This window comes from Myotis lucifugus, unplaced genomic scaffold (assembly GCF_000147115.1).
Source record: "Myotis lucifugus unplaced genomic scaffold, Myoluc2.0 scaffold_2, whole genome shotgun sequence".
NCBI classification, from domain to species: Eukaryota; Metazoa; Chordata; class Mammalia; order Chiroptera; family Vespertilionidae; genus Myotis; species Myotis lucifugus.
This window is the reverse complement of record NW_005871050.1, coordinates 28,372,549-28,396,337: the sequence shown is the minus strand read 5'-3', so window position 1 is coordinate 28,396,337 and position 23,789 is coordinate 28,372,549. Positions and strand designations below refer to the sequence as shown.

The 23,789-nt window shown below is 43.8% G+C and overlaps 1 protein-coding gene across 1 annotated transcript in view; it reads left to right on the top strand.

The window, feature by feature from the left end:
• The first annotated feature begins 5,822 nt into the window (after window positions 1-5,822).
• FRMPD3 (FERM and PDZ domain containing 3) overlaps window positions 5,823-23,789 on the top strand; it is a 69,668-nt gene continuing 51,701 nt past the window's right edge. The window contains 3 exon segments of the mRNA XM_023756874.1: window positions 5,823-5,970; window positions 9,004-9,106; window positions 13,062-13,107. Of these exon segments, the coding sequence (XP_023612642.1) occupies window positions 5,823-5,970; window positions 9,004-9,106; window positions 13,062-13,107 (297 nt within the window).

Here is a 23,789-nt window from a genome sequence, read left to right as displayed (position 1 = left end):
GGGAGTTTCAGTTGGGGATGATGAAAAAGTTCTGGTGGTTACACAACAATAAATATACAGGCCTACATTGGGAAGGAAGGTGAAGAGCACTTTCAGAGACTAAATTAAGGATATAGGGGAGTTTGCTGTTGACTGAGAGTTCCACAGGGTGCAGTGGAAGGGTTTGAAGGGAAGAGAAGGGTGGCATTAGGGTATGAACACACTACTGTGGAGATGAGAGTCTGGGCTCTGAGGGATGACCAGCGGTGAGTAGACTTCTTTGTGATGGTAACTGAAGTTAACAGGCATTCCAGACCTTATGGGATGAGTCTCCCATATGGAGAGTCGACTTAGAGGCATGTAGGAAGTCTGTTCTGGGACTGGGGTCTCCGATATGTACCCTCTGGGGTGGTGACTCAAAGGAGGCTGCTCTGACAGACAGCACTGGGATAGCCCTCAGTTCACTTGCTGAATCCTCCCACTGAGACTACTCATCCCCTGCTGGGCAACTGCTCAGTCCACAGGTGCTTGGCAAAAATTGTGGAGGAAAATTGGTTCTGGAGTTGTTCAGACCCAGGTTAACATGATGGTTCCACCACAGTGTATATAGGTGTGTATCCTGGAGCAAGTTGCTTAGTACTCTCCCAAAATCTGTTTCCTTATCTATAACATTACAGTAATACCATCTACTCATGGGTTGTTGTGAGGCTGGAGTTAGGCAACATGTGGACAGTATCTAGTGCACAGTGAGTCTTCAAGAAATGGCAGCTATTGTTTTCTGCACTGTCCTTCCTCTGTTTAAGCATCTTCCTTGTCTTACTCCCAGATGTTATGAGTCCTCCGGCTGCTCTTCTGCTGACCAAACTTTTCAGTAGGGCTAAATAGTGCCATCATCCAGACATTTCTATTCTTTCCCCTAATACAACCTTACCTGTCTTATTTCATATCCATTTAGGGCCCTCTGTATTCTCTTCTGGGGTAAATCTGATTCAGCCAGTGAGTCCTCTGCATGAATTTATGTGTTCTTTCTCCAAGATAGCATTTGTGTTCTCACCCGAGAATATGCTTTAATTTATTTGAGAGAGGAAGAGAGAGAGAGAGAGAGAGGGAGAGAGAGGGAGAGAGAGAGAGAGAGAGAGAGAGAGAGAGAGAGAGAGAGAGAGAGCTCCAACCAACTGAGCTACCCGGGTAGGGCTAGCATTTGTGTTTAATGAGGCCTGCAATGCCAAAACCCAACCTTAATAAAAGCACCTCAGTTCTGCCACCTGATCATGGCTCTCTCATTATCCGAGAATAACATTCTTTTAGATCCTTGCTTCTCAAAGTGTGGTCTGTGGGCTAGCAGAATGGGCAACACCCTGGAATTTGTTAAAATCTCAAACCTTATTCCAGACCTACTGCATCAGAATCATTCTAGCAATACCCACAGGTGATTCATATGCACATTCAAGTTAGAGCAGCACTGCTGCAGTAAGGAGCAGCTACCTAGCCAAAGTGAGGGCTGTTTTACAGAAAAAAAAGAGTTTGTGTTTAAGCTCCTTACAAGAGGGCTCCCAGATCAACCACTTCAGAGTCTGGGAGATGGGGCTCCCATCCCTGCCACCAGGAGGAAATGGCATCTCCTGGGGTTCCAGCTGCCATGCTGGATCCCTGGAGCTTCTGGGAGAGTCAGGCTCCTGTGATTGGAATCAGAGGGCTAATTGGTCCCACATGGCTCCAAATCTTGCCAGTTGTGAGGGGAGTGACAAGACTCCCCAAGGAACCAACCAAATGTAAAGAAAAAGGAGCCAAAGACTGGTTCTGATGCCTGGGAGTCTAAGCTGTTACATTTCTATTTTTCTGCCCAAAAGTGCAAGCAAGGGAGAAAGAAAGCATCAGCTCAGAACCAATCCATCTTCTTCTCAGTTCACTTGTCCTTTAGCCAAATTCTGCCTAGCAACAGTCGTCACTGTGAGCTCCAGCAACCAGTCCCTCTTTGGACAGTTTAGAGAAGGGATCAGTTTAGCCCACAGAGGAACTGGAGGCAGGGCATCCACAGGGAGCCAGGCTGGGTCAGGGAAAGAGCTGCCTAGAAAGCAAGGGGACAGTATTGTGGAGCTGTCTCTTAGACGCAGAGTTGATGGAGGAAGGGCCTAGGTTGTATGAAGTGGGTGAAGTTTATCTTGAGCTCTCTTTCTCTGCTCCTCTGGCCACCCTGAATAATGCTACCAGTCATATCACCATGTCTGCATCTGTATGATATGTTTAACCTTCCAAAGTTCTGTAGCCATGATCTCATTTTATTCCCCCAACAATTCTGAGTGAACGGTATCAGAGACAGATTCATTAGGGTGTGGGCTGGCCATCCAGACCTGGCCAGGATTCAGAGTGCTACTGGCCACAGGGTTGGGCCAGCCCTGTAATGGAGACTCAGTAGCCAGAGAGTCCATGCTCCTGACTTGGGTGTAACTGGGGGTGCTGAGATGGTGGGCCTTATCTGAGAGATTTGGCTCCAGCTGGGCTGCTAATGTGCTTCACCTCCATGGGTCACTTCTTCCTCACCTACCTTGGGGGCTGAGATGGAGGAGAAGCAGTCATGTAGCCTTTTTGGTAGGACAGAGATTGTGAGGAGATAATGGATGTGAAAGCACCTTTTCTCAGATGAGGTAATAGGTATAAAAATGAAAACAACCACATGGCTATAAAGAGTTATCATTAGGCAAAAGAAAAATGCTAGGCCTTTACCAGAGTCACTGACTAGAGAGGGTAAGCCTAGCACAGGGTGAGAGGATACTTTTGGGGATCTTGGGTAGTAAGGGGACAGAATGAAGGCATTATATGCTTTAAAACAAACAGCAGAAGAAACTAGCAGGTCCCAGAAACAATGCTGAGTGGGGTGGGGGGACCATAAGTTTTGACTGCTTTATAATTTTGTTCAGAGTTGCCCTATTTGAAGGGACCAGAAGCCAAACATCTTTCAGATTCACATTGCCTATTTCCCCCAAGAGGTAAGCCACGTGACCTGTGGACAGCTGAGCTCCTGTCATCCATCATTGCTTGCCTTCAGTGTCACTCCCAAGTCTCTAGGCTCTTAGCAAATTTCAGAGGGACTGAGCTGCAGACACAGAAAAATGCAAACCCCAGGAGGGAAGGGACAATTCCCATTTGCATTGTAAAATGGCCTTCTGGTCTGTCAATGGGGTTGTTTCTTTGCCTAAGTTGCCTTGGAAGGCCCAGGCTATGTGAGGAGAAGGCTGCTTGCAGAATTTGGGGAGGATCTAGTTAGGGACAGTTTGTCCAACCCAGGGACAAATGTGCTCCAGTCACATCTGGAAACATGTCTGCTGTGGCTGTGGGAAAAATAGCTGGGTCCACTGTGGGAAGATAGGGGCTGCCCGTGCACAGAGCTTGGCTTCCTATTTCTCTTTCCACCACTTCCCTTTCCTGTCTTAGCACAGTATCTGTCTGTTCCATGGAGCCCTCTCTAATTACTCCACCCCCTTCTCTGAATATACAACTTGGATCTCAATGCTGGACTTCATATACTATTCTCAGTAACCACTCTAATTCTCTTATTCAGTGTACACCTGTCTCCCTCCCCCTAACCCCCACTACACTAGAAGCTCTTTGATGGCTGAGCTCTGTAACTTCTCTTGTGTCCCCTGGAGCTCTGACTGTCTGAGTAGGCATTCAATAAATACTTGTTGATGCATTAACATGAGTCAAAACAGTAAAGCAGAACGCTTGTGTCACAAAAGGCTCTTAGCTGGTTCCTCAGGCTCCAGGAGCATCTATTTTCATCAATATTGGTGGTACCTAAAAGCCCAGTGAAGACTGGAGTGCCCCCAGTTTCAGAAAAAGAAAAAGACAAACTGAGTCTGCAATGGCCAGGGCTCTGAGCTCAGGACAGCATTGAGCACTCCCACGTGTGCCTGGATCCTCCTTGCTGGTGTCCCTGCTCCCCATGCCACAGGCTGCACAGCCTGGGAGGCTCTCATCCTCCAGCCTGCCCTGGCTGGTGCCTGTGTCAGAAATGAGCTGGTGTCATCCCAAGAAGATGCCCTTTTTATGCCAATAAGGTCGGATGACAGGAGGCAAAGGGCTCATTTCAGAAGCAGCCCTGGGCGGGGTGAGGCAAAACGGCAGCTGCAGGAAGATGTTCTCTGGCTCCCTTCAAGGCCAAGCTCCTGCCTGCCACCAGGAGCAGAAATGATAGAGGCACCACCCTGAAGCCACCTTATCTGAACCCCTCTCCTGGGAGGGTGCCTATCCAGGACACCAGCCAGCCATGTTCTAGCTTCTGAGTGACTTTACCTTAAAAAGTGACCATTTATCTTACCGGTGTGGGAGGAAAGGAGCCAGTTTTGACCTCATCCCAGCAGCCCCTCTGGCTCCTTAAGGAGTGACAGATAGATCCCAAGCCAACTTGTATTCAGATAAAGCCAACTTGTATTCAGATAAAGTTGATGTGGCTGGATTCAAATCAGCCATGGCATGAGAGCAACAAGCCCAGGACTATGAATTTCACTTTTATACAATTACTTTTAATCCCCCACCCATAAATAGTCCTAAAGTTTCTCTCTAATTACCAAATTTATGTCCTGATAAATGACCTAAATGCTTGAAACCATTTGCTATTGAGGAATTTGGTATTCTTAGCTAGTCAACAATCACTCTCATAGTATCTGAACCTCCCACTTCTTTTACAAACCGTACACTAGTTTGATTAATTAGCTCCTGGCCTTCTGTATCTTGTTCAGAAGGGCTCTGCCTGGAATCTTAATGTTCAAGAATACACACCCTGAGGCTAGAGAACTCAACCCATTTGTTAGGCCAAAATGATGGAGGGTAGAGTGGTGCCAACTCAGGGAGCTCAGGCTCTGGGTCTCTTGGCTCTTCCACTTCCACCTGCCCTGCCTGTTGGCCATTCATTCTCCTCTTTACCTCTTTCCCTGCCACTGTCACCCAGTGCCCTCACCCCTCAGGGCTCTTCATTTGAACACTTCACTCAGACCTATCCTTGCCTGCAGTATGCCTCACCCTGGCCCTTGCTGTGGAACTTTTATAACGTTCTTGTACAATTCTGAAGCTTTAGTAACTTAAGTTGTGGGTATCAAAGAGCCATCTGTAACCCCTCCCAGGTACTGAGACAGCAATATTTCTTCTCCCAACCCATTTGAGGTTCAGGTCTGCCGGCAGCCACAGGGCACATCTCCCCTTCTTGCCCACAGGAGCCATTTTCCAGTTGTTTCATTAACTGAAATTAGTTGGTATTATGTACAATTGCATAAGGCAGTAGTCCTGAACGTTAGCCCATTTCTTTATATAAGCCATCTAAATAGTTTATTGTTATATATGACCTAAGGGATATTAAAGTTAAAATCACTCAAGGACTTCATGCAGGTACTCCACATTCTGAAATGACTTCATTGTCCTTTCCTACTTGCCTGTTCTGTAGTCCCTTTTCTCAAAGTTTCAGTTTCTCTTAGAGAGCTAACAGCCAATTCAATGAGTGGTACCAATTAACCTTCAGAATAACACCCTTCCATTTAGGCTCCTTCTAGAGTCCCAATATCTTGAGGAAGGGACTGACTCTAATGTCAGGCTCTGTGGCACCAGTGTCCTCTGTTGGCTCTGGCCTGTATGTAGACAAGTGGCTTCTCCTTTCTAGAGTCCTCTTTCTCCAGTCTGAAATAGGAGGCATTCATTGCCTCTGCTGGTTCCAGAGGATGAAAGAAGCTAAGTGTGTGAACTCCCAGGTGCCATAGCCAGCACCCTAATCAGTGACCTTCCCAGCTGCTTCTGAGCTTTAGTTGCCTTTGCGTCTTGTTTTGCTCCCATGTTCCCCTTCCCTTAGTCATGTGATGCAGGAAGAGAGCGCAAATGATATGGAATGTGAGCAGCTGCCAGCAGAGACACTGCGACAAGTGACCATTCACCGAGACCCTATATATGGCTTTGGCTTCGTGGCCGGCAGTGAGAGGCCTGTGGTGGTGCGATCTGTGAGGCCAGGTAGGTGTCCCTCAGGGTGCTCCCCTGGCCTGGGCTCCTATCCCCCAGCACCCATATATCTTCCCAAAGAGCAGAGCTCCTGAGTACAATGTGTTGCCAATGAATTAATGAAGAGTGGGTGAAGACTTGCCAGCTAATCACTGTGTAAGGGAGCTGGTCTTTTAAGACTGATTGACACAAGCCTTTCAGCCTGCTTGGGGCCCTAGGAAGAGGCTGCAGTTGATGGTTGAGTAAGGTCTGGGTCTTAATAAAGCTTTTTATTTGTATAGAACCTTCACAGAAGAGCCATGCCTTGGATGAAAATTTTAATTTCAATTCAACAAGTATTTATAGATTGCCTACTCTAAGTCCAGAAGGTTATAGGGAAGTACATGACATATTTCCTGTCCCCAAGAATCTAACCATCTGGCTGTGGAGACTGGTACACACTCATGAACTAGGTCAGTCATTGAAGACTGGAATCAGAATACAGATCATAGGTGGGAGAGGAGAGGGGAGGAGAGGGGAGGGGAGGGGAGGGGAATGAAATCTCTGAGTGCCATAGTAACAGTAACAACAGCTACCATTGATTAAGCACCTACTGTGTGTTTTACATAATCTCGTTTAATCCTCACAACCAAGCCTGCAAGGTAAGTAATAACATTCTCATTTTGTAAATGAGGAAACTGAGGCAGAAAGGAAGAGAAATGACTTGTCCAGGGTCACTTGTCTAAAAAAACAGCAGAGGCAGGATTTGCACCTGAGCCTATCTGATGCCACTCAGGGGAAGCAGGGCTTGAATGGGGCCATGTGGGATGAAACAAGGGAAAGCTCCACCTGAAGTGTGAAACATACCATCATGAATGAAATGGGAAAAGGCCTAAGCACTGTTTTGTTCAAAACCTGCTAGGCATTGACAGAAAAGACAGACAGAAAGTAGCTTTGTTCCTGATTTGCTGGGCCTGAGGCTTTAGATGTTTACAACAGTTTCTCGCTCAGTCAAGAGGAGCAGCCAGAGTACAAACTGGTCTAGCAGAAATTTGATGAATTTTTCAATCCTCAAAGGAAAACAAAAAAAGATTTTTGTAAGCTCTCTCTTCAACTAGAGGGCATAGAGAAAAAAACAATTCAGTACAGGAGTTGGTGGCTGACCTAAGGCTCCTGAGTCAGTCATAGAGTTTGACAAGAGGTTTATGAATTTCTGATCAGAAATCAAATTTGTCCTGGGTAAGAGGAACCACATAAGACTTAGTAACAGACCATCAGGAGCCCAAGCCCCTTCTTTCTCTTCAAATGAGACAGAATTCACAGGGCTGAAGGAAGCCCCCACTTCAAGTGGTATAACAAAGAGGAAGGGTTGGAGGAGTGGAAAGAGGAAAGCCACAGGCAAGAGCCACAGAAAGCCATGGGTCTGGCAGGCCCAGCCCAATGAAGACTTGGGCTGATCCACAGAGCTGTTTCTGGACTAGGTGGCTCCCAAATGCAGATGACTTATTTGGTATTTAGAAAAAGACAAGAAGCATCCTACAGAGAAATGATTATGGCTGAGCATACCAACAAACCATTCTGTGAAAGCAGTAGAAGATTGATGCTATCTACCACTGCTATCAGAGAGTTGGATTTCATAAGAACCATTTCCACTAAAAGGAAGAAAGGGAGAAAGGAAGTGAGGGAGTAGATAGAGTGGCCTCCACCTAAAAGATTGGCATTTGTGGTAGAGGTAGATAAAAGGAATAAAATGAGTTGCAGAAACTGTCCCTGGGAGGATATAACAATGGACATTTATCAAATTCTTACCAACATCAATCAACTGTTTTAAGTATTATATATTCGTCATCTCATTTATCCTCCCAACACTCTTATAATGTATTATAGGTCCAGGTATTTTCCCATTTTACAGATGAGGAAAGAGATTCGGAGAGAGATTAAATGTCTAGTCCAAGGTCACACAACCAGTGAATGGCAATTGGGATTAGAGTCCAGGTCTGACTGGCCGAAAAGTCTGCTTCTCTGCTCCTGAAGTCTTTGAGTACCATTGTAGTTGGAGTGGTGAAACCTGCTGGCTGAGCCTGCATAGCCACCCTCAGAACACAAGCTCCATGCTACAAAGCCATTGAACTCTGTGCTCAAGTGATATAGTTGCTTGTTTTTTTGTTCACGTTTTTGGAATTTGCATAGCACACTATTTTGTAGAGAGAGGGAGCAGTTGGTATCTAGTCCTTTTAAGTGGACACAAACAAGAGTCCAGGCTGTTTTGATATTGGAATATGTCATTAAACATTTATTTTAGGTTTGAGTGAGCCTGTGTCTGACTTCTCATTCTCCTTCAATTTCTGAAAAGCTTTTCTTCAAGAAGATTTTTGCTAAACAACAGCCTGTATCCCTCTACCCCCACCCTTTACCTCAACCAAGAAAGCACATCCCTCAAACAGATCGGCTTTCTTAACCTCAACAATAGAAATGGGAATGAGAAAAAACAATTTCCAACTGCCCGTGATGTAAGGCCTGTGCCTTTTCCCTCTCATATATTGGAGAGGAGCTTCCCTCAGAGTTGAAAGAAAATAAACCCTTTGGGTTTTTTAGTGGATCCCCTTGTCTCCAGGAAAGTGAATGCCTAAATCATTACAGAGCAGTGAGTATGAATATATTCAAGTAAGGAGATTCCTCCTGTCACATGTACCACCTCCAGTAGTCTGGAAGTCATTCCGTGCGCCTGAGCAGAAGCCTCCTGGTGAAGTGAAAGCTTGTGTTACTCTTTAGAACCAAGCCAGGAGAGCAGTCATTAACCTAGTCTGAGGCCTTTGCTATCATACCACTCCCAACCAAAGGAGGTCCACTTCATTCTTTTTCTTCAGTCCTCTGCCCTTTATCTGCCACAGGCAGCAGTGGCACAGAGCTCAAAGAGCACCCCCACCACCAGCACCATTCAGTCTACACTGTCTCCTATAGACCTCAGCACCCACTTCAACTTCCTCAGACACTGGTGACTCTCTTAGACCTGTGCTTTCCCAGCAGTGGCCCCAAGCCCTCATGCCTCTCTCCTCTCCTCTGCAGGAGGCCCCTCTGAGGACAAGCTCCTGGCTGGTGACCAGATTGTGGCTATTAATGAGGAGGACGTGAGTGAAGCCCCAAGGGAGAGGTTCATAGAACTCATCAGGTAACAGAGGCCTTCTGGGCCTTGGCAGGAGCTGAGCACTATTCCTTCCCATTCCCCACCAGTGGCATAAGGCTACCATGGTCCTCCCTGGCACTGAGAAATGATCCCTTCCAGGAACAGTGGCCCTAGCCAGGGCTTCTAGCTACCCAGGACTTCAGGATCCAGCCCTTCTAGAACCCCAGGGGTCATCATCACACACTCTGGCTTAGCCTTCTGCATTGATGTGAGCAGACACAAAGAAGAGCCTCCTGCCAGATCTCACCTCTCACCTTCCTTATCACTACCTATCTCACTGAAACCCCTTGATTTTTTATTTACTGTGCAGTGGTACAGACCAAGTGACCAATGAGAACCAAACATGCCATTAAAAGAATGCTCTGAGATAAGCACAGTGTGAGCAAGACATTGTTTTTCACCTCTCCACCCCGTCTAAAATAAAAAGCCAAGGAGAAAATCCAAATCCCTGGCCAGTGGGTTGAGGAAGGGAACCTACCATTGTGGATTTTACTCATGGTGTGTGTGACCCCTTCATGCCCTCTATAGATGGGGGCAGGTGAGAGAGAGAAAGGAGTATCAGGGGGCCGCCATCATCTGTACATGGGGGTAATCATATTGGATTTTCCTTTTCCTTACACCATACACACCACATACCACATACATCATGCCACCATAGCTCACACACACCATACCCCCACCATGCCACCACACACCACATATACACCACATGCACATACCATTCACTCCACATACCACACACACACACCTCACATACCATGCCATCACGTAGCACTCACACACCACATACCACATATACACCCCATGCACAGCACATATACAGTTACAAACACACACACAACATGCAGACTATATACCCCCATACCATTCCACACAAACAACACACATTGAACATGCCACCAGCTAATACACACATAACACACACCATGCAAACCATGTAGCACACACACACACCATGTCCTCACATAGTGCACACACACCACAGAATCACACTATGCCACCACAAACTATACACACTATACACACACCATGCACAATACACACCATGCACACATACTCATAACATGCCACCACATTACCATGCAAATGATGCATTACACACATACCCATATCTACCTGTGTCACATGCTTACACGCATACATACATATACCATACACCCTCCCCTACCTCAAACTCCCATGACATGCACACATACATGCCAACCACATACCCCCTTGCATAGATTTGTTGATAAGAAATGAGTATACAGAGGCGAAGAATTTAAATTCTATGGGCTAACCTCTGTTTAGGGCAGTGATGGCGAACCTTTTGAGCTCGGCGTGTCAGCATTTTGAAAAACCCTAACTTAACTCTGGTGCCATATCACATATAGAAATTTTTTGATATTTACAACCATAGTAAAACAAAGATTTATATTTTTGATATTTATTTTATATATTTAAATGCCATATAACAAAGAAAAATCAACCAAAAAAATGAGTTTGAGTGTCACCTCTGACACGCGTGTATAGGTTCGCCATCACTGGTTTAGGGTATATTGGCTTATCTCCCCAAATGGAACCATGTGCTGGCTCTCTCACTCTCTTTATCTGCCTTATGTAATCTGTTCCATATCTGCCTCCATCTCCTTCAACCCCTCTTGGTTCAGAGTGTTTTTATCCCACTCATCTTTCTTGTTCTCCCAAAGCCCACCTGTCCCCAAGCCCCTGCCTCCCATTCAAAGGCAGACTTAGTGCCCTGTGTATTGAACAACACCCTCTTACTAGCTCTGGAGGGGTTTGGAATGCTGCCTCTTTTTAAAAAATGTATTTTATTTATTTTCTATGTTAATCCTCACCTGAGGATATTCTTCCATTGAATTTTAGAGAGATGAATTTTAGAGAGAGAGAGAAATATCGATGTGAGAGAGACACATCAATTGGTTGCCTCCCACAAGGGCCCTGACCAGGGCTGGGGATCCATCCTGCAACCAAGATACATGCCCTTGACCAGAATTGAACCCAGGACCCTTGAGTCTGTGGGCCAATGCTCTATCCACTGAGTCAAACCGGCTAGGGCTGGAATGCTTCCTGTTGAAGTCTAGAGCAGGCCCTCCTTGACATGCTCCCCGTCCAGCTCAATGTCTTGAAATGTGTCTGGTTCCTAAGGAGCTTTAGTTTGTCTCTTCTATAAGTTCAGTTTTCCATTGTTTTCCCCACCCTCCACCCTTCTTCCTCTATTACCACACCAGTATGAGGTGAGTTCTTTCAACCCCATCAGGACACATTGGGGTTCTTCCAGCCCGACCCCTCAGAAGCCTTTGCTTTGCTTCCAGTGGATATCTTTGCACCCTAGAATGAGTTAGCCCAATTTTGTGAAGGAGTTTAGAGCTCCTTCAGGTCAAAATGGAGCTTTCTCATTTGATAACCTCAGGGGCTAGTGGATCATTCATTCATTCAATAAATATTTATTATTGAGTGTCTACTGTGCACCAGATACTGTTCTACGGCACTGAACATACAACAGCGAATAAGACAGACAAAATCTATGCACATTAGAGTTTACATTCTGGTGGAATGAAATACACTATAAACAATAAACATGATAAGTAATTGTACAATATACTAGAAGTTGATGAATGTTATTGAAGACTAGAAAGTGGATCAGGATAAAGAGGATCAGTAGTGCTTGGCCCAGAAAAGGTACAGGATGCAACTTTAAATAGCATAGCCGGTGTCTACCTCATGGAGAATTGACATTTGAAGAAAGTCTTGAAAGAGGTGAGGTTGCTGGAAAAAGAGAAGAGCCAGGGCAGAGGCCCTAAGACAGGAATGTGTCTGGCATGTTTGTGGAACAGAAGAGAAGCCAGTGTGTGGAGTGGGAAAATCAAGGGGGAGAATTGTAGCCACTATAAGGACTTGTGCTTTGTTCCACATGAAATGGGAAGACGTGGTAGGGGCTGGAGCAGACAAGTCACATAATATGACTTACACTATGTCCCTGCCCTCTTCAAGAGAGATTTTTTTCATTGTGTTTTCCTTGGAACACAACTTCTTCCTTCTCCTGGGAGCTTCCCAGACTCTGGCACTGATTCATCCCGGAACTTTACCTCACTGAATATGGGTAATGTTCCAAGTCCTTAAGCAGGGGGCCTTGGCCTTTCTTGAATACCAGAACCAAGAGCATTTTGACTCTGCTTCTTGAATACCTTTGTTTCCAGAAACATTTAAAAAAGGCCAGCAAGAAGAGGGGAAGGGACGCTCCTTCAAGGCAAATTCTTTCCAGTACTTTTAGTTCTTTTAAAGGATTATATATCCCTGGGAGAAGATGTTCATACCTCACAGCCTGTTTGATCATTGGCATAATTCTTGTTGGAAGAGTTTCAAATTCTTCATCTTTTTGAATATTTGCTATCTGGAGAGTCTTGGCTTCCATCTGTGGCTCCCTGGCTCTCATTTTTTGGTCATTCAATTAAAACAAATCTGCTGAGTATGAGTCATGATGACCAAATGACCTCCTTTGGGTTCTTCCTTTGAATTTCCCCTCTTGCTTAAATACCAAATTGCCACTAATCATAGTACATGGCTCCCGAGACTGATTGTGTGCCCTTTGAGTTCCATAATTCAGACCTTTAGTTTTCCTTGAGAATTTTCTAGTCTACAGATAAATTTCCTCCTAAAGTTTGGGGATTTCTACAGAGAGAATGTGAGAAGGACTGTAAAAAAGAAGACCTGAAAAATGACAAATTCAGTGATAACAGTAATACCATTTAAAATGCCTGTGTGAACCTATATGGATGATTTATGTCAGCTGCCACAAATGACGGGAGGCGGAGGCAGCCCCCTGTCCTAATCCATATACCTGAATGCAGCCCAGGGGGAAATTCTGGTGTTGCTTCTTGTGCTAGATGAATACCTAGTGCATGATACACTACTCTCCTATTCCCTCTTCTCTCTGTAGGAGCGCTAAGGAATTCATCGTTCTTACAGTTCTGCACACTCATCAGGTGAGTGAGCCTCTTTGCCATCCACCCTTCCTCCTGAGATGTGAGGACTCCATATTGGAAAGTGATAGTGATGGGAGACAGTATGGGAGAAGAAACTAGGACCAACATTTTGTGAGCCAAGGATTTAGAAGTGAACTTAAAACATATCTTCTGAACATCTTGTCTGCTCTCACATCCAAGGCTTGAAGATTTTGAAGGGCTATACTCTACTATGTTCTGCCCTGTGCCCTCTGCTTTACCCCACTAAAGCTGTCCATTGCCACAGTTCCAGACATATTTTATACCTCTTTTTTGCTGTGCCCCATGAAAATTTACCTGTCCAGTGTTTAACTCCGATAAAGTCTTTGTAGACAGTGAGTGCTAATATTATTCATTAATTCATACAGATATTTACTAAATGGCCTACAATGTATGAGACCCAACACTGTGGGGGGGGATTTAGGGCTCCCAGACTGCGGGAGGGCACAGGCCGGGCTGAGGGACTCCCCCCCCAGTGCACTGGGCCTCTAGTTTAACATACTAGTAAAGTTGCTGAGGAGGGACAGTTTGACAAACAGGTTGAGCTGTGTCCTAGTTCAGTCACTAATTGGCTGTGACCAGTTAAAAGGTCAGTTACCTTTTCTGAACCTCTTTCCTCATCCATACATTGAGGGTTTAGACTAGAGCAATGTTTCCCAAACTTGCCTGATTATATAGTCAGCAGGACTACTTATTAAAAGTGAAAATCCCTAGGCTCCTCTCCTTAAGAATTGGACTCAGAAGACTTAGTATCCATTACTAGGTTGCATCCTTATAGTAATTTTAACCCAAATGCACAAATCCAGGTGTAAAACTTTTATGTGCAAAACTCAGAGCCCTTCTTACACCTCCAGTCTGGTTGTCCCTTCCAAGTGTCCTCAACACTCCCCTGTACACGAGCACTGAGGTCCCACACCCATGCCATAGCCATCAGAGAGGTCACATCTCTTGGGGGTGGGGAGCATGAAATCAGGAGGTTCACAAAGTAGGATTCACCTGAGCTAAATCTTGAAGGACAGCAGGATTTCCTAGCCAAAGATGGAAGAAAGATTGTCCAGAGAGATGACATTTCTGTGCAAAGCCAGAACAGTGCACAGGTGCGAGTCAGGGGAATAGGGTTCAACTCAAACTCTGGCACTAACCACCTCTCCCCTTGGCCCCCAGCACTCTTCTGTGTCAGTGTGAACCTCACACAATACATTCATGCACACATATTCTCTCCCTCCTTCCTTCTCTCTCCTTCCCCCTCTGACATGCTTGCTCCCTGGCAGCTAGGCCTTTGTCAATCACAATTCTCCTCTGTCTCTAAGCAGGGAAGCCTTGCCCTCCCTTGGAGAGTGTTACCATAGGCCTCTCCCTCCCCACCTTACTGTGAATGTGTAGTTGCCTATTGGGCAGTGGACAGTGAGTCCCCACTCCCCAATCTTCTGTCATGAAAATAGCTACTAGTTCTCTCCTAAGCACATGCTTGTTGTATTATTAGAAGTACTGATCTGATCAGAGATTCACTGTGAGTTATTTTGTTAGGTCTCTTCAAATGTCACCAGCTTATAGAAGCCTTCCTCAACTTCCCTAGCATCTACCTGTCACTATCTCCTGATACTGCCTAATTTTTTCATCAGAACTGAAATCTTTGTTTTTAAATTTTTTTTATTTTGAAATAATTGTGGAGAAGGTATAAGGGGGATAAATAGTGATAGAAGGAGACTTGATTTGGGTGGTGAACACACAATAAAATATGCAGGTGTATTATAGAATTGTACACCTGAAACCTATATAACTTTATTAACCAATATCACCCCAATAAATTCAGTAAAAATAAGTAATTGTAAATTTACAGGAATTTGAAAGTCTAATAGAGACATCCCTGTGTACCCTTATCCCTGTTTCTCCCAATGTCTACATCTTTCATATCTACAGTACTATATCAATGCCAAGCCAAAGTCAGGACATCAATACAATGTGTGTATATGGTTCAGTGTCAGTCTATCACATGTGTGGTTTATGTATCCACCAAAACAGTCAAGATACTGGTCAGTTCTGTCACTAAAAGGACCCATCATGTTGCCCTTTTATATCTATAGCGACCTCCTCCTCATGCCTCAGTCCTTGTCAACTACTAATCTGTTCTATAGTTTCTGTAACTGCATCATTTCAAGAATATTATATAAATGGAATAATATAGTATGTAACCTTTTGGGATTTTTTTTCATTCAGCATTATGCCCTTGTGATTCATCCAAGTTGTTGCATATATCAATAGTCTTTCCCCTTTTGCTGCTGAGTAGTATTCCATGGTGTGGATATACCACAGTTTGTTTAGTCATCCACCTATTGAAGGACATATGGGTTATTTCCAGGTTTGGGCTAGTGTGAATATAGCTGCTATTAACATTCATGTACAGGTTTTTTGTGAACATAAGTTTTCATTTCTCTGGGGAAAATGCTCCAAAGTGCTATTGCTCGGTCATATATTAAATGTATGTTTAGTTTATTAAAGAAACTAACAGACCATTTTCCAGAGTAACATTTTACATTCCTGTGAAATATTATATTTATATGTATTTGTTGTCTATATCCCTCATTTGAATGTCAGCTCCACAAGGGTAGGGACTGTATTTTGTTCACTGCTTGTATTCCCCAGTGCCTGGAATAGCACCTGGCATAGAGTAGGCACTTGATAAACATTTGTTGAAGGAATGAAGGAAACCCAAGTTTCAGCCATCGCAGCAACCTGAACTAAGCTAGTGTTCAAACTTTGCTTCAGAATGAAAAGCCAAACACTCCCCTGCATCTGTGTCCCAACTGTATCATCCCAGTGACCCAGTTCTAATGCCCCCACTGTCCCATTTCATGGCCTCTTTGCTATGGCCGGGCTGCTTTCCTTCTCCTCCTTGTGCATTTCTTATGTCTTACTGCCCTGCGACTTCTGTCCTTGTATTACTCCACATCTCTTCTAATAGATGGCTGTTTCCTTTAAGATTTGGCATGAGACTCATGTCTTCCAAACACCTGTTCCTGATTAACCTCAGTGAGAGTTTCTACTTCATTCATTCTTTTATTCATTAAAAAATTTACTGAATGCCTACTATTCTAGGTGCTCTTCCAGACTGGAAATATAGCAGTGCACAGGACAAACAAAGTTCCTACTCTCAGAGAGCTTAAATTCTAGTACTTGGCCTTGTGCTCTCTAAACCGTTTGAGCATAAATGTGGGGGAACACATCTACACAGAGGTGATAGTCAAAACAATTAGCACCCTGCACAAAGGGGACATCTAATCAAAATGCAAGCCATCCACAGGCACAAGAGCAGCGTGTTGGAGGTCTTCTAACTCTTTGGTTGATCATTTGTAAAGAGGTCCCAAGAGAGAGATCAGGTGGCACCCAGGAGGCTTAAAGCAATAGGTGTGGTCAGACCAGTGCATCCTGACTGAATGTCAATCTTGAATTTATGTACAGTTAATATTTTTTATTAACAGAGTGTGTTTGCAAATTTGCCTATTCCTTAAAATGTGTTTCTAACCACAAAATTAACACTCACAGTGCTTTTCTAGTCATTTGCAGATATGCACAGAGCATGAAAAATTTGAGTCTCCCAATTTACACATTACCAGCTGAGGTCAAACAAGTCAATACTCTGTCTTCTTGTTTCAGCTATCATACAGAGGTATCCCAGAGGATGAAGATGGTAGGGGGCAGTGCACTGTAGTGCAAAAAGCTCAGGCTCTGGGGACAGTTGCATAGGGTTTGAATCCCAACTCTCATCCCTATTAGTGGGGTGGCCTTAGGCAAGTCACTTAACACTTCAGAACCTCATTTTCTCCTGGTAAAATAAAGAAAATAGAAACTACAGGATGAGTTGCTTTTAGAATTTAAGATTATAATATAACTGAGACATACACATACTTTTCCCCTAGGAGCAACTGTTCAGTATTCATTAGTTTAGTTTTTGAGGTGACTTTATAGACCATAACTACTGTGAAGAAGACAAGTCAACTGAAAGAATCTTCTCTCTAAAGCTATAGTGAAAGCTTCTTCCCCAGCATATCTTCAGTGTTATAGCCCCTACATCACAGAACACAGTACTGTGTCCACAGCAGTCACTTGGCATCTCATGGGTGCATGGATGGTACGGCTTCTTACCAAACCCTCATCATGTTCAAACTTGATTACTACTTCTTCTGGAAGACAGTGTCCCAATAGATCCAGAATGTGGTCCAGTGATCTATGTTTAATAAGAGCCATAAGTAAATTTAGTGCTCAGTAGTGAAACATTTGGAAAACATTGGACCAGACAATCTCTATGGCTCCTGCCAGCTCCCACATTCCATGGCTGATAATGGTCTAATATAGTGGTTCTCACCCCTGGATATGCAATGGAACCACCTGAGAAGCTCTTACAAATATTAATATTTGAGCTCTAGCCCTGACCGAGCCCTGGGGATGGAGCTTAGGTACTGGTCTTTTGAAAGACTCCCAGATTAATCTGATATGTAGCCAAGATACATATTATGAACTATTGGTCTAATATGTAGTCTCTTTCAGATGATACTTTCTTTTTAAAGGAGTTTACTCATACCATGGCAGACCATTTGGAGATTTATTGGGCAGTCACAGAGGTGACCAGGGCCCCTCAAACTATTCTGCATAGTTAGCCACTTATTAAGCCTATATATATTTAAGGGTGTTCTTAATCTTTGACCAACTATTCCCCACAATTGACTAAATATGTATTAATTTTGGTACCATTAGACCTTGGCACATAGCATGTCCTCAATAAATATTTTAAAATAAAGTACTGGGTTGTGACCTAGAATGGCCCTGGTAAAGCAAGCAGACAGTCCCTTCAAATGAAACCCTAATTTTCTGGTTCTGAAAACTTAGCCTATATCCAAAGAGCTACCCTCTGCTTAGAGCCACCTGGTCAGACAAAAAAGCCAAAATAATTGGAACCACTGCAGAAGAATTGCTTTTTCACAGAGCCTCTTAAAGTATAGTGCTTGGCATATATTAGATACTCAAATAATATTTGCTGAATTAATTCATTATTAACCTTAGCTATCAGCTATCTTTTTTTCTGTGCTACTCTGTGCTTGGTGCTAGGGGAAGACATCCTATATAATAAAAGAGAAACATGTAAATTGACCACCCCTCTGCTATACTCACCAGCCAATCAGGAGTGAGTATGCAAATTAACCTGCCAAAGATGGGGGGTTAATTTGCATATGCAGGTGTCAAGCGCCCCGGGAGGTGAGGCCAGCCATGCCTAGCCACGCCCCGGGCTCCCAGGACCTTCGCCGGCAGAGAGCAGAGTGGGAGAGCGGGCAGAGAGTGGAAGGTTTGGAGGACTTGGCAGAGCAGGAGGCTGCTGGACATAGAGCAGAGCGAGAGAGAGGGAGGCTTGGAGGGCATTGCTCCCTCTGTCACCCCAGCTTCCTCATCACAGCTGTGGAAACTGACAGCAGGGAGGAGGAAGTCCCACCCCCACAGAATCAGCCAGAATCAGCCGTTGGTCAGACAGCTCTCAGCGGCCTGACAGACAGGACTCTCATTCACCTGCATCTCAGACCGTGTTGTTGATACAACATAGCTCTGCAGCCGAAAGATGCCAGCGTTATTGACAGAAAATGTTTGAAGAGCAACATGCATCTAATCTTGAAAGAAGGCGGAGCCTGCGACAGAATGTATTTGAAGACCAACTACTGGAAAAACGTCGCTCTGATGCCGAAAAACACCAGCGTCATTGACAGAAAATGTCTAAAGACCAATGTGCCTTTGAAGTTGAAAGAAGGCGGTAGTGACGACAGAATATGTCTAGAGAACAGTCATAAACAAGTACTACCAATACTGGTAGGAACTGCCTTCTCAGCAAAAATGGAGTACATGAGGATGCAATCCTCGAACATAGTTGTGGTGGAATGACTGTAGATGTGAATTTTGCCTATCACTAAATTTCTCTGATGAAAAACCATCCGATGGGAAATTTACTCGATGTTGTAGCAAAGGGAAAGTCTATCCAAATGATATACATTTTCCAAATTACCCGGCATATTTAAAAAGATTAATGACAAACAAAGATTCTGACAGTAAAAATTTCATGGAAAATATTCATTCCATAAATAGTTCTTTTGCATTTGCTTCCATGGGTGCAAATATTGCATCGCCATCAGGATGTGGGCCATACTGTTTTAGAATACATGGACAAGTTTATCACCGTACTGGAACTTTATATCCTTCGGATTGTGTTTCTCGGAAGTTTGCTTAACTCTATATTTTGGATACAGCCAAAGCTACAAGTAAAAGATTAGCAATGCCAGAAAACCAGGGCTGCTCAGAAAGACTCATGATCAACATCAACAACCTTATGCATGAAATAAATGAATTAACAAAATCGTACAAGATGCTACATGAGGTAGAAAAGGAAGCCCAATCTGAAGCAGCAGCAAAAGGTATTGCTCCCACAGAAGTAACAATGGCAATTAAATACTATCGTAACAGTGACCCAGGTAGATATAATTCTCCCCGTTTAACCGAGGTTGCTGTCATATTCAGAAACGAAGATGGAGAACCTCCTTTTGAAAGGGACTTGCTCTTTCATTGTAAACCAGATCCCAATAATCCAAATGCCACTAAAATGAAACAAATCAGCATCCTGTTTCCTACATTAGATGCAATGACATATCCTATTCTTTTTTCACATGGTGAAAAGGGCTGGGGAACAAATATTGCATTAAGACTCAGAGACAACAGTGTAATCGACAATAATACTAGACAAAATGTAAGAACACGAGTCACACAAATGCAGTATTATGGATTTCATCTCTGTGCGGGACATGTTCAATCCTATTTTAAATGCAGGAAAATTAACTCAACAGTTTATCGTGGATTCATATTTAAAAATGGAGGCCAATAGAATAAATTTCATCAAAGCAAATCAATCTAAGTTGAGAGTTGAAAAATATAGTGGTTTGATGGATTATCTCAAATCTAGATCTGAAAATGATAATACTTCCATCATTTTTTGAGGGTAGTCCCAGAAATATGCAGCAGCGATATCAGGATGCTATGGCAGTTGTAAAGAAGTATGGCAAGCCTGATTTATTCATAACCATGACATGCAACCCCAAATGGGCAGATATTGCAAACAATTTACAACGCTGGCAAAAAGTTGCAAACAGACCTGACTTGGTAGCCAGAGTTTTTAATATTAAGCTGAATGCTCTTTTAAATGATATCTGTAAATTCCATTTATTTGGCAAAGTAATAGCTAAAATTCATGTCATTTAATTTCAGAAACGCCGACTGCCTCACGCTCACATATTATTGATATTAGATAGTGAGTCCAAATTACGTTCCTCTAATTAATTCCCTTTCAATGTGCACGAATTTCATGCACCCGGGCCTCTAGTAGTAATATAATAAGTCATCTATTTTATAACCTATCTCTTTTATAACCTGTTGGAGACATGAGCGATCGCCATGTGGATTAACAAGGAGTACTATTGGACATCCAGGGAGGAGAATGGAGGAGTTGGGGAAAGATTCAGGACCAAAGTAGAATTTGAGCTGGGCTTTAGGGATGTCTTTTAGCTGAGCAAAAGGGAAACCGGAGGCCACAAAAGGTGGTAAAGAGACACAGAGGAGCCAAGTGTGTCCAGGGAGCTGTAGGCGAACCACCTGACTAGGCAATAGATGGGGAGTGAGGGTCATGTGTGGCTTGTGGGAGGCCTTGGAAGCTGGGGAGATGACATGTTCACCTCTAGACAGTCCCAAGTGAGGGAAGGCCGCCTGGGTCCCTCATTAGTGGGCCCATGAAATCAGGATGGCTCTTTATTGTCTCAAGCTCCCACAGTGCTTGCTATGGGAATTGCTTATAAGTAGGTTCAGTTGTGAAAGACAGTGAGCCAGCAGAAAGGAGAATCCGGAGGCTGTCAAAGCTTCAGGAACCCGAGTTTCATCCTCTGAAAATTCTTTCATAGTTATCAAAGTGGGCTCTATTATGCAGTAAAATGTTTGGCCATACACCCAACTTTGGCCAAGATATGAGAGAACACAACTCAAAAATCTGTGCTAATAGAACCACCAAAGAATGGCCAAAGAATCACCAGCTGCTGAATTCAGTTGTGAGGGAGAGGCAGGCTCTCTTCTCTATTGCTCATTCCACCAAGCTGCTGGCTTAAATTTGCTTCAAGGGGTTTGCAGTGACCCCGGAGGTACTTAGCAATTCTAATCCCATGTTTCAAGCCAAAATTCATTTTATCCAGAAAGGGTGCCTATTTCAAAATGATACTCCTGGCTGCTTGAAGGAAAAATGGGTCAGTCAAGAGCTCAGATGTCTCAGCTTTAAGGTACTCAATTAATCTATGCTTAATGGGTTAGGACAGTGGTTGGCAAATGGCGGCTCGTGAGCCACATGCAGCTCTTTGGCCCCTTGAGTGTGGCTCTTCCACAAAATACCACGTGCGGGGGGCGAGCACGTACAGTGTGATTGAAACTTCATGGCCCATGCACAGAAGTCGGTTTTCGGCCTGGGCGAGTCTATTTTGAAGAAGTGGTGTTAGAAGAAGTGGGGGGTGGACATATAGAGAGGATGAACGAAAGGAGATAGACAAAACAAGTATACAAGACGAGAGTGGATGGGAGAGTTGGAAGGGGTCGACCTCAGCGAACGTACCTCAATCAGATTGAGGACGTTTTTAGCAAAGGCCAGCTTAGGAGTACCCTAATTAAGTTAATAACAATGTACCTACCTATATAGTTATAGCTTAAGTTTAAAAAATTTGGCTCTCAAAAGAAATTGCAATCGTTGTACTGTTGATATTTGGCTCTGTTGACTAATGAGTTTGCCGACCACTGGGTTAGGACATTTTCAACAACATAAATTCCTGGGCCTTACCCCCTCAGAGATTTTGACTTTTTTTTGGAATATATTTTATTGATTTTTTACAGAGAGGAAGGGAGAGGGATAGAGAGTTAGAAACATCAATGAGAGAGAAACATCGATCAGCTGCCTCCTGCACACCCCCCACTGGGGATGTGCCCGCAACCAAGGTACATGCCCTTGACCGGAATCGAACCTGAGACCTTTCAGTCTGCAGGCCGACGCTTTATCCACTGAGCCAAACCGGTTAGGGCAGATTTTGACTTTTTAAGTCTAGTTGTAGGCTTAGGAATCTGTATTTTAACAAGGATTCCCCAGTGATTCTTGTCATCAGGAATGCTTTAGAAACAGTGGGTGACTCTATCCTAATGAGTTAGTGAAGAGGTTGGCAAACATTTTCTGTAAAGGGCCATATTATTTTAAGTTTTGTAGGCCATACATGATAGTACAGAGCAGCCATCGGCAATATATAAACGAAGAGCATGGCTGTGTTCCAATAAAGTTTTGTTTATAAAAGCAGGTGGTGTGCTGTGCTAGACAGTGTGGCTCAGTTGTTTGGAGCAGTGTCCCATGCACCGAAAGGTCGCAGGTTCGATTCCAGGTCAGACACATAGGGAGGCAACTAATTGATGTCTCTCTCTCTCTCTCTCTCTCTCTCTCTCTCTCTCTCTCTCCCTTTCTTATCTCTCTCTCTATCAGATCAATAAACATATCCTCGAGTGTGGATTTAAAAAATCACATGGTATGCAGGATTTGGCCCATGCAAGCCATAGTCTGCTGGCCCCTGAATTGCGTTCAATACTCCTCCCTCATATCACATTCACAGTTTGACCAGGGCCTTCCCAATTCTCAATATCTTAATTCAAATAAGTGACCTCAGTATTTAGAACTTCAGGTTGCATAGCTAAGCTTTAAATATGCTTTGGGACAGGGTAACCTTTGAGAGTCCCTGGTATCCACACAGCAAGGCAGGTATCACTGTGTCGAAGCACAAAGCTAAATATGACTCTGTGACATGTAGCAAAGAACACTGGCAATGAGTGAGTCATCATCAGTGATCGAGGCTAAAGACTGAGAATAGGATGGAGTCTTAGAGACCAACAGGGCAAGGGCCAATGATGAATGGGGCACAAACAAGCTGAAAATAGCTCTACAACAGACGCCTAAAATGATTATAATCCCTGAAAATAATGGCAATTCCACTTACTCCTTCATGATTTTGCTCCTATATATCTGAATATTTTGTTTGTAGTGGTATCTCTAGGACAGGATCTAATTTTGGACTTTTGATAGGGATAGCAAGGAGGCTGTCCCCTCCCTATAGGTGAATACATAAAAGAATACTAGTTTGGATTCTTCATATGTTTGAATATATTCAGTAGGACTAAGGTAGAACTAGAACCAGTGGATGAAAGATCAGGAATGGACTTTCCACTTTAGCCTGCTGTGAGGAACAATCACTAATCCAAGACTCAGAAAATCTGGTTTCTAGTTTTGGTTCCACTACCAAATTATTTTGATAACTTAATAAATCATATCCTCTTCCCAGGCCTCTGTTTCATGTGTAAAAATGAAGAGCAGATAGCATGGCCCATTCAGTTGTCTAGAGATGCCTTGTTCCACACTGTGCAGGAGGGCATCCCATAACAGATGATCATAGAAAAAGGAGAAAGTGTCTGTCAGGAAGAATGATTTCACCTCCTCATGTCTGTAGCATCTCAAGTGGAAATTTGGACTACTGATGAAGTCAAGGAGAACTGCCTGAACATAACTATAGATCTTT